Source organism: Mizuhopecten yessoensis, unplaced genomic scaffold (genome assembly GCF_002113885.1).
Source record: "Mizuhopecten yessoensis strain PY_sf001 unplaced genomic scaffold, ASM211388v2 scaffold7823, whole genome shotgun sequence".
In the NCBI taxonomy this organism is placed as follows: domain Eukaryota; kingdom Metazoa; phylum Mollusca; class Bivalvia; order Pectinida; family Pectinidae; genus Mizuhopecten; species Mizuhopecten yessoensis.
Window position 1 is genome coordinate 98,653 of NW_018407240.1, and position 16,959 is coordinate 115,611.

Consider the following 16,959-nt stretch of genomic DNA (forward strand, 5'->3'; position numbering starts at 1 on the left):
TACGGAATGTAATAAACATCCAGTGTCATGGCATTGTCTACTACAAGTCAGATCGATAAACATACAGTGTCATGGCATTGTCTACTACAAGTCAGATCAATAAACATACAGCGTCATAGCATTGTCTCCTACATTTCAGATCAACAAACATAAAGCTGCTTTTATTTCATGATCATTTTTCTTTTCAATAATTGATGCCAATGTTGCAACAAATAACAAATACGGAAGGTATTGATTATGCAGATGTGGACCAAACAATATAAACAGAATGTGAGATGATCATTTCATATATTTATAATGAAATTTCGACAAACAGTATGGGGCTCGTTTCTGACGTAAATGGCGGTCCAATATGTATACTCGTGGGTATTCCCATATCACAGAGAACAACATAAATGGAATTCAGACGCTTACTGAATTATTATAAATACAAGGGTATTCATATATGCAAACAGTTTGAGATTTGTGTTGTTCGCGTGATATTTTAGTTGTTTTTAAGAGTAGATGTATTTGCGATAAAGAGATCCTGTGAAAACATATGCCTCAGAACTCTTATGGGAACATATATTTTATACAAAGAAACAATGGGTGGTAGGAATTTTGCATAAAACAAGTCAAAGCAAAGAAAACGTAGATTTTAAAGCACTAGTCATATGTGTTTAGTAGTATACTCACAAACATTAAACAAGAATTACGCGTAATTATATGTATCGCCTGTCCCGCTTTGTCAATATAATAAGCATTTGACATAGTACATAAGGAAACGGACCTAAACGCAAAATCATAACATTGATTTTTTTTTAAGTGAAGAAGTTTTTATCCGAAAAAGTGCAGAAATCCATGAAATGTTTTTAGAGTAGTAGGCTCTACTACCCATGATACATGTATGATCGAGGTTTGGTTGGTGTAGCTCTTATACTTTGTCAGAAAGAGCCTAATATGCAAGAGCTAAACGCAAAACCTTAACGTTGAGGTTTTTTCTAAGTCCAGAAATTTGAGGTTTTTAGCCAAAAAATACAGAAATGGTTGAAATGCTAGTAAAGAGTGTAATGCATTTAGCGAAACATCCCATGATACACCTATGACCCAAGTTTGGTTGCTCTAGCATTTATACTTTGTCAAAAACAGCCTAATACGTAAGAGCTAAACGCAAAACCTTAACGTTGAGTTTTTTTCGAAGTCCAGAAATTTGAGTTTTTTACAAATCAATAAAATGTTTGTATTACAGTAGGCTCCACTACCCATGCTTCATCTATGATCGAGGTTTTGTTGGTGTAGCTTTGTCAGAAACAGAGCTAAACGCAAAACCTTAACATTGTTGACGCCGCCGCCGCCGCCGTCGGAAAAGCAACGCCTATGTGTCTTTCCGACATCCGTCGTAGGGGACACAAAAATGTCGATAAATATATAGAAATTTATTTCAATGCAAGACTACCTTAAACTTCATCCAGACAACTATTAAGCGTTGTTATAGTATCACTGCTATCTGATTTACATTGACAATTAACAAAAAAGTAAAAGCAAAGAATTTTAGAAGGAAATATTTGGAAAAATGCGCCATTATGCATTGCAATGCTTTGTAACCGAGACTGGCTTGATCCAAAACCTCTGTTTAACCTTTAATCCCATCTCTTAACCTTTAACCCCATCTCTTAACCCTTCGCCATCTGGCAAGAAATGCGTGAGATGATTGTTCATATTTCAAACATTTATAAACGGTAACAAGACCTCGGTGTGTATCTTTCACTAACAGACAAACGGGGAGATGGGAGTCGACTGCTGTGAGATGAGAGTCGACTGCTGTGCACTTTTGTTATATATTTAACATAAGTAATCTATGTATCGACAGTCATCTCAATAGTGTTACAGGCCAGCCGACACACACAAAGACACATCACCATGTCTTACAGCAATGATAACACCATGTATAATACTAGTGTGTACACAACTAAACGACAAATTATGAACAGAGAGTAAACCAGTGTACCGAGAGGCCGCGACTTCTAACATTGTACTGTACAAACTGCACGTGCCTAGAACGTGCCATGGTACTTACGTTGATAGGGTTTCGGTACATCTTCCGTACCCCTGACGATGGAAACGACATTGCGATCACCCGCTCTGAAGAGGAACAGATGGTTTGTAAGTGTGTTACCATGACAATTATTTATAGTAAAAGAATATGTTTCCAGTTTGGTTACAAGTTACATTCTTATTGTGCCGGTATGATATTAATAGATACGATCGTAAACTAGGATCTTTACAACTGATGTAAGTGTTAGAATAGTTCAAAAAGTCATACAAGTATATTTGTAATATGAATAATGCTAACCTGTGATGTAACAAAGGTCAAGGTCAAATCCGTCCTTGAGATACCGTCGTTTGTTTTGTGATACTGTCTTCCTTGTGGCTGTGATCACGTGACGGTACTGCCCGACCATGATGACTACGCTTCGGCCGATACGGATGATACGTAAGGTACGACCGACGACCCCCCATCTGCAATGGAAGATTTGATTCTAAACTACACCCAGTGACCATATGATTACTTCCAAAATTCACTGTCATTACCTGATTATTTCATCAACTTTCAATAAATTATCAAATAATATCTATCAAATCTAGTTTCTGTATGCCACTTCATCAAAGTAAAATACTTCATCAAGTTTAGTGCTTCATCTAATCGTTTTATACCAAATTATCATTTCTTGTGCTGTATTTGTAAAATCTGAATTCAACACAACAAAAAGTCTAAACAAACAAAGCATAATGGAGAGAATACTGAGATGATATGATAGGGACCCTTACCCTATAGGGACCGTCTCTCTTAACATCGCAAATCTGGGAACAATGTTAATGTATTGCATTCATTTCTCGTGAATAGCCACAGCGTCACTCACCTGCCATAGTTACTCACCTGCCATAGTCACTCACCTGTCATAATTACTCACCTGCCATAGTTACTCACCTGCCATAGTTACTCACCTGCCATACTTACTCAGCGCCATAGCTACTCACCTCCATAGCTACTCACCTGCCATAGTTACTCACCTGTCATAGTTACTCACCTGCCATAGTTACTCAGCGCCATAGCTACTCACCTGTCATAGTTACTCACCTGCCATAGTTACTCACCTGTCATAGTTACTCAACCTGCCATAGTTAACTCACCTGCCATAGTTACTCAGCGCCATAGTTACTCACCTGCCATAGTTACTCACCTGCCATAGTTACTAAGCGCCATAGTTACTCACCTGCCATAGTTACTCAGCGCCATGTCTATGATGAAAGTAGCTAGTACTATAACCATGTCTGTCACATCAAAACAATTCTTGAAAAAATCGATGCTACAAAATATTGGAAAGTTACTAGATTAATGATCTGATCATAACAACACAAAGAAGCTGAATAGCTAATTAAATAGAGTGATAAACATCAACTCGGATAATGAAAAAGGAGCACGTGCTAACTGTTTTGTATTTTACGAGATCGTCTAATCAGTTTCACATGAAATTGGAATAACAATCCTACATATAGTTAGAATCAGTCTTTTATCATGAAACGTGATTGAGCAGAGCAATAATCTTCAAATGGCGAGGGACGGAATCGTATTTTATTAATTAACTAAACATTATTTTTTACAAAAATGATAAATACTGAGAAACTGCCTCTAGTTTTGGTTATCATCGTGATATAAACTAAAAGTATACGTGGTAATATTATTCACTTAACCTAAGGCAGCCCACACTGATACATATAGTTTACCATTTACATACTGCTGGGAGCTCACCCTTTTGCGAATATTCGAAGTATGATCTCCACAACGAAGTATATGATTATGGCTCGTGATGTGATGGTAATTTTTTGTGACGTCGATTCGTCTAGGGTGGCACAGAAATCGACGATGACTAGGGAGATGTCCACGAGGATGAGGATGACGGTGAAAAGGCGGAAAAGAAGGTGTTCGACAAGCGCTCTGACCTTCCATCGGCAGCGTCTGAAAACCATACAAAGATTGATCAAACATTGTTGACCTTTCACCCCATAGACTTGCATAGACCCCATATTTCTGATATGTTAGACCTTTGTGCTACTTTCAATACAAAAGTCACATTTGGAAATATAATCTATATATCACTTAACGTTATGCGAGTGGCATCGTGATTCACGTCATAATGTGAAAGGATATCAGTTTTAGAGTTATTGAATTGATTTTGACACGAGCCAATCACCAACACGATTGTGCACCAAAATAGTGTGTCACAATGTTGGATATTAAATCCAGTCGACACCTTTCTTACGGTCAATAAAAAATCCCAATTTGGAATGAATCATGGATGAAGACTACGTTGTAACCTTTCAATATCATTTCCTCACTTTCCGGCTCACAATTAGGATTTCTGATTCTGGGTTTGGAGTTATCACTTCAAACTGGTCAATAAACATCCTTGTTCATAAATTGTGATGACGCAATAACCCAATTAACAGTTATTGAATACATTTCGAGGAAATAATAACCCTTATATTACATTTTGTATAAAGTTCTTTACATCGTACATTTAGTCTCTGTTAATGTTAAACAAAAAAAGGACATCTCCTGCGGGGTTTGTAAGATTTGTTTGTATGTTTGTTTGATTTTGTTTAACGTCCTATTAACAGCTAAGGTCATTTAAGGACGGCCTCCCCTGTGTGCAAGATGCATGCGTGTAGTGTATGTGTGTGTATTTTGGGAGGCTGCGATATGTTCGGGTTTTGTAAGAATACGTACGATGCTTAAAATAGTACACGTGTATAATTATGAAAAATAATATTATTGTCAGTATGTGTGAACATATATTGGAATGTACGGGTATAATGGTCAACTAGCTCGGATCAACACCATTACAGACTTATAAAGGCCACTTGTATCAATCAATGGCGATCTCTCTGCTGACCATTTCTGTTTATACAGGCGTAGATAATAGTATAACAAGATACTGAATTCAGATGGGTGTTGTTTACTTTAAATAATGATTCCAGAACCGTAAATACCGACGGGGGCAGTGAGATGCGGCAGTTTGTGATAGGTAACGATTTGAGCTCACCAAAGAGTTAGACATCATTAGCGTATTACAACAACACTAGTATGTCTAATGCATTGTAATACAACGTGTCTGATCAATGTCCAGCACAGAGTTATATCATCATTTATCTAGCCTAATTACAAATGTATACATAACCACTATATACCACTTATACGGAAATTATTGATCACGTCATATGACTAGAATACATGAGAAAACGACCATTGAATACCTTATCACACAACCGTTATACCTAAACCGTACGACAGTTTAGGGATGTCCCTGCAGGTAGGGCGTAATAATTGTACCTGCTGCCCCCATTGCATGATCTCATCTTTTCTCTTCTTTCCTAACAACTTTCTTCTTCCTAATGTTTTCCTTGACAATGCCTCACTTTTGGCCTTTAGTTGAGCGTTCGCCCCTGTGAGGAAGGCTTTGGGTTCTGTCCCCTGGCCGAGGCAATTCTACTCCTGCTTAACGTTCAGCAATTTAGGAGTGGGACGACTGGTTCGCCCGTTGTCAGTATAATGTGACCGGGTGGGATGTCCTGCTGGGTGTCTTCGGCAGTATGTTTCAGTGAAGTAGCACTATAAAGTCGGCATCAGTTCCGCGCTATCACAAGGTTACATACACGAACATATATCGCAGCCTCCCAAAACACACACGCATACACTACACGCATGTATCTTGCACACAGCGGAGGCCGTCCTTAAATGACCATAGCTGTTGATAGGACGTCAAACAATACTAAACCAAACCTGGTTTAGGGATCTTTATAACTTCCTAACAACGGGTTTTGTTTTCGGGACATACTAAAGTCCTGAAAATGGTAGCTGTTGTTCCCTGTTTAACGTTCGTCATCGTTAACACCTTGCTATGATGGGTGACTTTGACATGGTATATTAGTGAGGTAGCAGATCCGTCAACTGTATCTAAACTATACCACAATCACATACCTTACCACCCATACGATCTCTGTCAACTGTATCTAAACTATACCACAATCACATACCTTACTATCCATACCATCTCTGTCAACTGTATCTAAACTATACCACAATCACATACCTTACTACCCATACGATCTGTGTCAACTGTATCTAAACTATCCCACAATTACATCCCTTACTCCCCATCCGATCTGTGTCAACTGTATCTAAACTATACCACAATTACATACCTCACTACCCATACGATCTCTCAACTGTATCTAAACTATACCACACTTACATACCTTACTACCCATACGATCTGTGCCAACTGTATCTAAACTATACCACAATTACATACCTCACTACCCATACGATCTCTCAACTGTATCTAAACTATACCACACTTACATACCTTACTACCCATACGATCTGTGCCAACTGTATCTAAACTATACCACAATTACATACCTTACTTCCCATACGATCTGTGTCAACTGTATCTAAACTATTCCACAATTACATACCTTACTACGCATACGATCTGTGTCAACTGTATCTAAACTATACCACAATTACATACCTCACTACCCATACGATCTCTGTCAACTGTATCTAAACAATACCACAATCACATACCATACTACACATACGATCTCTGTCAACTGTATCTAAACTATACCACAATTACATACCTTACTACCCATACGATCTCTCAACTGTATCTAAACTATACCACACTTACATACCTTACTACCCATACGATCTCTGTCAACTGTATCTAAACTATACCACAATCACATACCTTACTACCCATACGATCTGGGTCAACTGTATCTAAACTATTCCACAATTACCTACCTTACCACCCATACGATCTCTATCAACTGTATCTAAACTATACCACAATCACATACCTTACTACCCATACGACCTCTGTCAACTGTATCTAAACTAGACCACAATCACATACCTTACTACCCATACGATCTATGTCAACTGTATCTAAACTATTCCACAATTACATACCTTACCACCCACACGATCTGTGTCAACTGTATCTAAACTATTCCACAATTCCCTACCTTACCACCCATACGATCTCTATCAACTGTATCTAAACTATACCACAATCACATACCTTACTACACATACGATCTCTGTCAACTGTATCTAAACTATTCCACAATTACATACCTTACCACCCATACGATCTGTGTCAACTGTATCTAAACTATACCACACTTACATACCTTACTACCCATACGATCACTATAGAATTACGTATATATATCATAAGATAATTGTATACCTCACTATAGTCATGAAGCACCTTTACAACAAAGAACAACGAAGTTGTTATAACGATGACATAAGTGTATGTGAGTAAGAGAAAACAAAAGGAAACTAAAATCCTATGCAGGTAAGGATCCGAGTCTGGCCCCACGTTAGTCGCCTCAAACGACATACAGTGGTGAAACAGCAGGTCTAATCTTTCCCCGAACATGCACAGGTCGATATAACTGTTTATATTCATCTAACTATGCCTGAACAAACAGCACCAGTATTATAACGACAGCTTTTACAAATTACGTCACAGAGTCAGTACGATCATAAGATACAAATTCTATAAATTGAACGACCAATTCACATTGTCTATACCATGACTATGTCATTTATACCAAATTAATTCACATCAAACCATAAAAAGTGTATACGTACTGGAAGCGTGTTGATGGGGGCACGTTGGTGTTGCCCTCCTCCAGAGGTAGATGAGAGTCTGGTGGAGGGGGCAGACTGGAACGCCGACTCGTGTTACTCCTCCTATCATCAGGAAGGTCGAGCTCCATGCGACCTACGATCGGGGGAAGCATGTCTAGGGGTAGGTCCTGAGGGATATCCACGACCACAGTCCCGTTTTTCTCCGTATCTTCCATGGCTATACATCAAGCCTCGCTAATACCTATAAACGATGTATCCAAAACTACACGTCACACTTATATAGAAGTATCTTAGAATATCCTCGGTATAACACGTCAGAGAACATTTAGTCAGATCATAACACGGAGCAACAGTGAACGCTTTGTCAGAACATAACACGGACCAACAGTGAACACTTTGTCAGAACATAACACGGAGCAACAGTGAACACTTTGTCAGAACGTAACACGGTGCAACAGTGAACACTTTGTCAGAACATAATACGGTGCAACAGTGAACACCTTGTCAGAACGTAACACGGAGCAACAGTGAACACTTTGTCAGAACATAACACGGACCAACAGTGAACACTTTGTCAGAACATAACACGGAGCAACAGTGAACACTTTGTCAGAACGTAACACGGAGCAACAGTGAACACTTTGTCAGAACGTAAATACACACGGACCAACAGTGAACACCTTGTCAGAACATAAATCAGGCCCTAATAGAACAGTTCGTCAAAATAAAACACAGACGATGGTCACAGAACACTTTGTCAGAGCATCACATCCACAACCATATAACACTTCCGCTTGACTTCGTGATTCACTCACTGAGACGTTTCCGGCGTCTGGCATTTCCAAAATCTCCATGAAATTATCGATTTGGAATAATGAATATCTAGTGTTTTATAGAACCGCGTCAGCTATAAACAATAACCGGAACAGATCCTTCTAAGTACAGTCCTAGTTTTCGTTCTGAGAGTACTCAAATATTTACAAAATAAATCAATGAATACTACATAATTAACACACAGGCAGAACCTGTTGTGCAAAATGAGCCCGCCATTGCTCTAGCGGCGATGAGCACAATCACATATCGCGCCTACTGTAGCAAAAGTCTGACCAGTCCAGTGGCTGTCCAGACGACTTCATGGACAAACAAGTTCACCGCGCGAGCTTGTCACTAGACGAGGGATACCTGTCAATGGAAATTGTCCCTCCAGACCTCACGGTCTACCGCCAACGTCTATAACGGAGGCCGAATTACTGGTACTCTGGGCATAGAACCAAGTACAGCGTGTACTAGTGAGCTGGTGGGGAAACTGTGAACCCTAGAAATATCCGACATAAACAGCTTCGTCGCCAACAATACTAATTAGTATACTTGTGAAGTCATGGTACCTATACATAGTATTTATAAAGTTATATACAGTGGACGACCTTTATGGTATTATGTATTGTAGCCAGTGACGTCAGAGCTACGCCCTATTGCGTATTTGAATTTGGTTTCCTCTGAATACAAGCACATTATATTGCAATTGTACTTATTAGTTGTGTAGGGTGTTAGAGATGATGCGCTGCCAGTCGTTAATCTCTATGGAGTTTTCTACTTGTCGCTTTTAACGTCAGTGGTTAAAACAGATAATAATGAAGATAGTTACATGCAATATATATATATATATAATAAATTACCATATTCGGTGCGTCATTATCATAAATGCCTTGCAATCTCAATACAAACAAAGAGCTGTACAATCTTGAAAATTTCACTTGTGGTCTTTAGAAGTCCAAAACAGGCTACAATAAATTATGCAACGGAATAATCTATTTAGTACGTTTGCAGTCGACAAAGTCACTTACCGAAGAGATATCACCTATCATCTATAGTCTAGTGAATGACATGTGATTAAGACGACACATTAAAATCGCGAGGATTATTTCTTTAAATGCTGCTCTCCCATTGATCAATTCACTTTGTTACACCTCAAGTGAATTTCTAGCTATTTGATTGGTTGGGAGAAAATTAAACAAAAATCTCTGTCACCCTCCGAAAATACATTGGTTTTAAGGGGCGCGGGTGATATTGCCATGAGACAGTGAAAAATATCACATGCGCAAAAAATGTGCGTGCACCGCTTCGTTTCCCCAACGTGATGGTCACAAGAACGTTTGACGGCAACAGCCAATTTCATCAAGCGCCGGTGCGATAGCGATTGTAAACAGCAGACTATCAACAAACAAGATGTCATTATCGAGGTTTGCTGCCGTTTCTGAGCTACATTGACTTTTGGTGTAACAAAATAGATATGACATTCATTAGCAGGTGACAGTGAATATTGTCAACCCGAGAAAACCATTGTCATCCTTCGCCTCGGGTGACAATGGTTTTCTCGGGTTGACAATATTCACTATCACCTGCTAATGAATGTCATATTTATATATTGACAAATAACATAGCAAGGCACGTACATCAGCATAGTTCCGACAGAGCCACTCAGGTCAGTATTGAGCGTTACCAACTGTCCCGAATACATAAACAGTCACTTGCAGGAACCGATGTCATAACAAAGTAGCATGTGGATGGAATGAATCGGTTGCTGTTTAAACAGCACACATTACACAGGTTACTGACAATGAATCATATAGCCAGTTGTCGGTCGCTCAGTAAAATAAAATGCTTTTAGATTTATACCTCTCCATAAACATACATATCTTTATCATACGAATTGTACAACTTTTTCCTTTATTGAAAAGCACTTCCCTCGCATAAACTTAATTACAACATCAATATAAGTGTGCTTTAAATATACATATACATTGGAAACATTTCCTTTTAAAGTGTTGAAAAACAATGGTTAAACATTATTTTTACATTTTGAGCGGCACATTTGGAAAAACGTTGCATTTTTCCTGCATTTGTTGAGAACACGTGTGTCGTAATTCAAAATGCTACCGTGTTAAATGCATATTGGAAACCATTATGATGACAATTTAACATCAATACATTTTTGAATTTGATATTTTCAATGAATTTTTCGACATAATTCGTAATAATGTAAAGTTTAATTATAAAAGTGAGTTACAGTGGTGTTACACCAGCTGTGGCTACCAACATGAAACATGCATTACAGTTGACACCAGATATACCAGATGTCGATTTCCATGGATATGTCAATATCCTTTGTCGTGTCAGGTTAGTATTACCATAAATAATTAATTAGCGTCCGTACTGTCGAATTAATTGTAGATCAGCTGACTTTACGAGGAACACCATTGTCGATAAGGTCAGTATTGCTATTCCACTTAATCTTGTAACAGGCCTTCCATGATCCGTTTCCGAACCCATCATGACAATGACCTTGCTATTAGGACACGATCAAGGCTCGCGCACATGATAACCACGTGATCACTTTGTCAAGTTTCCGGTTACATTTGTTAAATGCTATATTCGTGCATTAGTAACTGCGGGATATATTTAATCTAAATGTAGAGTATTTTGGTAAATGACAGTGACGGCTTAAGGATTTTCGAAATGATGGGTCTAACTCAAGGAGACAGCAGTATTAAGAGAAATATCCGGGGGCCGCTGTTTAATAAGACGCTTTCCAGTCTACATTTGACCACAACTCGAGGGACAAGATCTTTACGAAAACTGTACATCAGAAAGAAATACACTGTTACACTGAACCGCCCGGTTTCGTTTAAGTAAAGCGCTTACTAGTATGTACTATCAAATAATAATGCTTTATAAACTATATATACATTTTCGTCCATGTAAACATCTAAAATAAATCCTGCACCAGTTGGTATTCAAAATAATCGTCATCACAGCAAAACAATGTCTGGAATTTGATGTTTGTTTTCAAACAAATCAATTTTATATATTTGAATGGATACGTGAAATATATGGCAAACGGAGTCGGTATTAGGTCGTCACAGCTGTCATTATGTCTGCATTTCAAGCGTGGCGGAAACGACCAATTAAGTACAAATAGTTAACTTACTACTGACTGTACGTACATGTATGAGAATGAAAACAATTATTGATCAAGGTTAGTTCTGGAACACGAATGCTACATTTACCAGCGAGCAGTTCGTCGCTATGCCAATGTTTGGACCCTTTAATATAACGATTTTTTACTGTATATTATGGATCCGTGTAAGTCACGGCACTCAAGTTGCCAATGAAATATTCAGAATAAATTTGTCCAGATTGTTGATATAGCAATTACCTGTCTAATGTAACCAGATTACTGAGTATTAGCGTCCGGCAATTATTTGTAGTGTGGGTAAACGTTTCATTGTAAAAGGGATATAAAGTGGCTTGGGGAGGGAGGTTAGAAAGACAAATGTAAAGGGGATCTAAAGTGGCTTGGGGAGGGAGGTTAGATAGACAAATGTAAAGGGGATCTAAAGGGGCTTTGGGGGGGGGGGGGTTAAAAAAAAAAAATGTAAAGGGGATCTAAAGTGGCTTGGGGAGGGAGGTTATAAAGACAAATGTAAAGAAGCAATAGGAAAATGAAAATAACATCGTCTGAAGTAAAAAGCTTGGAACGGGCGGGACAGATGTAATTGTTGAAATGCTAGTTAAATCATTAACCATTGAAGACATATCTAAACTCTTCCAATTCAGAGGTTGGAAAAGTTCATTATGAAATTTCAGGGGTGAATGAGTTCATATGCCTGGAGCTAGGATCCTATGCGTAGCAGAGTTTTAGGTAGTACAGATAATACATACATGTACATATGTATTTATAGGATTAGTGAAAGGCTGGAAAACTCCCAAAATATGCTCGTATCAGGTTACTTATTTGAGGAACCTGCAGAATTTGTGGTTATCATCAGTGCCGTCTTCTCGGTTGAATCGAATATATCACATCTGATCTGCAGCCCCCATTACAACCCTTCGAATTCAGACATACATTCATTTCCCTTTCTCCCTTTTTAACTATTCGTTCCTCTGACTAGCTCGATGCCAGACTATTGTGACCAGGTGGAACGCCATTTGTCGATGCCGTGATGGAACACCAAAATGGTTATTGAGTGGCCAAATCATCTGCAGACACGTAAACTCAAACAGCGCATCCAGTGTATGTCAAATTAGCATGCCCACGTCTGTTTAGGATGATGCAACACATCAGGTTGGCACTCGGGTCTGAGATTTCAAAGTAAAATTTTGCCTGAATGACCGCCACAGGCAGGAACAACGCAGAGAGGACCAATTTCCGGTTTGGAACTGGATCGCGACTCCGAGGTGTCAGAGTTAGAGAGTTCCATCTATCACCAGGACGGGACACTTAAGGCAGGATTCATATCCAATCCAGAGCCAACAGTACACTCCCGATGATTGCTTCGTCGTATCCGACAAGACTACTCTCCGTTCTTGGAGTCTTTAATGGCGCCGCCGACAATGCATACTGCTCTTACATCTATTGAGCAATGCTTTTTGGAAAGTATAATACATATAGCCTCACTATCAGTTCCATTTTGGTGTCTTACAAAATGGGACCCGATTTAATTTCTATTGGTCGATAGTCTCCTCCATGAAACAATACGGAGTTGTTCGACGTAGCATGCCCACAGTCGGAGAAATGTTCAGAATGTTTCGATCCTATTCGATTTTCGATTTGAAAGGGGCTGACAGAATTTTTGCAACAGCTGTTTAAAAATTGTTACATTTCGGGTTTTCTGTTGGTATATGGGGCATTGCTAGTTATGTTGATAAAAATAAATAGCATATCAATTATTTATAATTTGTTTCTCTCCTCTTTGAGTCCTTCTTATAAAAACATTACAGAATCATCGAACGACATGGTTTTCATAAACACAACGTGTTGTAACGAATGCAAATCTATGTATGCACTTTTACAGTTAGGTAAGTACTCGGTCAGAAATAATATTTAACTATTGTGATGTCACTCTCCTGTCTAATGTAGATAATGTTATATGTATAGATGTATGTACCTATAAGCAAAAAGGCTTTTGGTATGAACTGCCAATAACGAGTTTACAAGTGTACAACATTATACGTTATTGTTCATTTCGATAACTCAAATGAAAAATAAACAAATCTATAAATACTATATTGATATGTATGTCGTTAATAAGTCTGTTCCTGATATTCTGATATTGATGAATCCGTCACAGGATTTTTTTTTTATAACCATAACAAGTGGTACCACTAAATGGTCCGGATTTTTCATCAAATATTAAATTAGAGTTTCCGGGATACGACCCATATAGCAAACAGGATGGACAGAAAGGCCATGCTCACATAACCGTCGAATCGATATCAGTTTTAGTGATTCGTTAATATGCCGTATAAAACATCTCCTATCTATCATATGTAATCTACGATAAGGGAACTTAGGGTTCGATTCATATTAGGAACGCCAAAACCTAATTCTTAGAACGGGTTTAAAGACACAGTGTTCACTAGGACAAATGGCGAACATCTGGCCGGCGAAAATATTACGGCTTTTCTTAGAAAGTTCAGCTGTTGTAATTATCTATCTAAGATCAAGTGTATTATAGCTCAAGACTGCAATGGAGAATGTTGTCAAAGATTTTCTGAAAATATGTAATTTCGGATGTGAATGAATAGGCACGTGCACGCGCGCTGCTTTTCTATTTTGCAAAGAATAACACAATTCACTTGTTAGAGTCATTTTAGTAGAATTTGGACAATAAGGGGGGGGGGGGGGGGGATTATGTAAGTGAATTCAATCACGTGACTCATCTTATGCTCTTATTGTCTGGTCCAGTATCCATGAACTTAAGCTAACTTTGTTTACAAACTTAGCTGGTATTCGGAGTGATTCGCACCATGACAAGCGATCTATGGATATAGCCCGCCGAGCGATCGAGATCGAAGTGATAGGTTGCAGGGGCCGATACAGTGATTTTTAAACGAGAAAGGCTTAGTGGGCATGCTTGAAATTGCAGTCCACGGACGAAAGTCTCCTGAACGGAACCCTGGCTACAGACATTGGAGTATAGTATTCAGTAATAAAACATATACGATAGTATTCAGTAATAAAACATATACGATAGTATTCAGTAATAAAACATATACGATAGTATTCAGTAATAAAACTTATTTCCGCGTGTCAATCTTCTTGTAAAAGATGCTGAAAGTAATGTAAGTAATAGCAAAGTGGTATGTTTGAATACACACATCAGTGTCGAATATGATACTGTCTCCATCACATGTTGCTCCTGTGCTACATATCAGTGTGGTTCCACACATCAATGCCGAATATGATACTGTCTCCATCACATGTTGCTCCTGTACGACATATCAGTGTGGTTCCACACATCAATGCCGAATAGGATACTGTCTCCATCACATGCTGCTCCTGTGCTACATATCGGTGTGGTTCCACACATCAGTGCCAAATAGGATAATGTCTCCATCACATGCTGCTCCTGTGCTACATATCAGTGTGGTTCAACACATCAGTGCCGAATAGGATACTGTCTCCATCACATGCTGCGCCTGTGCGACATATCAGTGTGGTTCCACACATCAGTGCCGAATAGGATACTGTCTCCATCACATGCTGCTCCTGTGCTACATATCAGTGTGGCTCAACACATCAGTGCCGAATAGGATACTGTCTCCATCACCTGCTGCTCCTGTACGACATATCCGTGTGGTTCCACACATCAGTGCCGAATAGGATACTGTCTCCATCACCAGCTGCTCATGTACGACATATCAGTGTGGTTCCACACATCAGTGTCGAATAGGATACTGTCTCCATCACCTGCTGCTCCTGTACGACATATCGGTGTGGTTCCACACATCAGTGCCGAATAGGATACTGTCTCAATCAGATGCTGCTCCTGTGCGACATATCAGTGTGGTTCCACACATCAGTGCCGAATATGATACTGTCTCCATCACATGCTGCCCCTGTGCGACATATTAGTGTGGTTCCACACAGCTTCTTCATTCAATAGTTGCACTTAAAGCTGTCATAACAGGAAACATATCGCGATATTAGATCCATCTCTTAGACACTTTACCACGCCTTAGCCACTTTATCACACCTTAGATCCTTTATCACACCTATGATCCTTTACAACGCCTTAGCCACTTTACCACGCCTTATATCCTTTATCACACCATAGATCCTTAACCACACCTTCGATCCATGTTCATACCTTAGTCACTTTACCACGCCTTACCCACTTTATCACACCTTAGATCCTTTATCACACCTATGATCCTTTACAACGCCTTAGCCACTTTACCACGCCTTATATCCTTTACGACGCTTTAGATCCATTACGACGCCTTTGATCCTTTACCACGCCTTAGTTTCTTTACGACGCCTAATATCCTTTACCACGCCATAGATCTTTTACCACGCCTTAGATCTTTTACCACGCCTTATATATTATACCACGCCTTAGACACTTTACTACACCGAAAATCCTTTATCACACCTTAGATCCCTTTACCAAGCCTTAGATCCTTTACCACACCCTGGATCCTTTACCACGCCTTATATCCATTACGACGCCTTTGATCATTTACCACGCCTTAGTTTCTTTACGACGCCTAAGATACTTTAACAAGCCTTAGATCCTTTACCACGCCTTTTGATCCTTTACAACGCCTTAAACACTTTACCACGCCTTATATCCTTTTCGACGCCTTAGATACATAACGACGCCTTTGATCCTTTACCACACCATGAAATAATAACAATATGCTCTGTTATTGAACATGATATTGAAGTCGGTGATTTTCTCGTTCACAAACATGTAATGCACGCGTTGAACTGTACGTTAAATACTCACCCTCTGTGGATATGTGTTAGTCCATGTCTATCACTTGACGGTGTGAACAAGTCCCTGCCATGTCAGGCACCACAGAGAGGGTAAACACGGAAAACATAGGAGAGGGATGGGGATCAATAAACACACAGGCCTTCCGAGGTCCCAGATTCTGGTTAGCTTGATAGCTTGAAAATGTCTCTGTATTTCAACGATTCTGAAAGTTNAATAGGATACTGTCTCCATCACATGCTGCTCCTGTGCTACATATCATTGTGGTTCCACACATCAGTGCCGAATAGAATACTGTCTCCATCACATGCTGCTCCTGTGCGACATATCAGTGTGGTTCCACACATCAGTGCCGAATAGGATACTGTCTCCATCACATGCTGCTCCTGTGCTACATATCAGTGTGGTTCCACACATCAGTGCCGAATAGGATACTGTCTCCATCACATGCTGCTCCTGTGC

General features: G+C 39.3%; 1 protein-coding gene across 6 annotated transcripts in view; it reads right to left on the reverse strand.

Moving 5' to 3' along the window:
- The window catches only part of LOC110454387 (phosphatidylinositol 3,4,5-trisphosphate 3-phosphatase TPTE2-like), a 67,661-nt gene that overhangs the window by 41,938 nt on the left and 8,764 nt on the right, over nt 1-16,959 (reverse strand). For 4 of the 6 annotated variants that reach the window (XR_002463372.1, XM_021503860.1, XM_021503859.1 and 1 more), the window contains exons 2-6: nt 7,715-7,955; nt 3,791-3,997; nt 3,255-3,347; nt 2,333-2,499; nt 2,057-2,121 (exon numbers count right to left, since the gene is read on the reverse strand). Coding sequence is in view for 5 of the 6 variants with exons in the window: in XM_021503860.1 (XP_021359535.1) it covers nt 2,057-2,121; nt 2,333-2,499; nt 3,255-3,347; nt 3,791-3,997; nt 7,715-7,929 (747 nt within the window). In the remaining variant the exon portion in view is untranslated. Of the gene's footprint in view, nt 1-2,056; nt 2,122-2,332; nt 2,500-3,254; nt 3,348-3,790; nt 3,998-7,714; nt 7,956-8,529; nt 9,015-16,509; nt 16,578-16,959 lie in introns of those variants that run through there. The other 2 variants (XM_021503861.1, XM_021503862.1) reach the window with 2 other exon arrangements.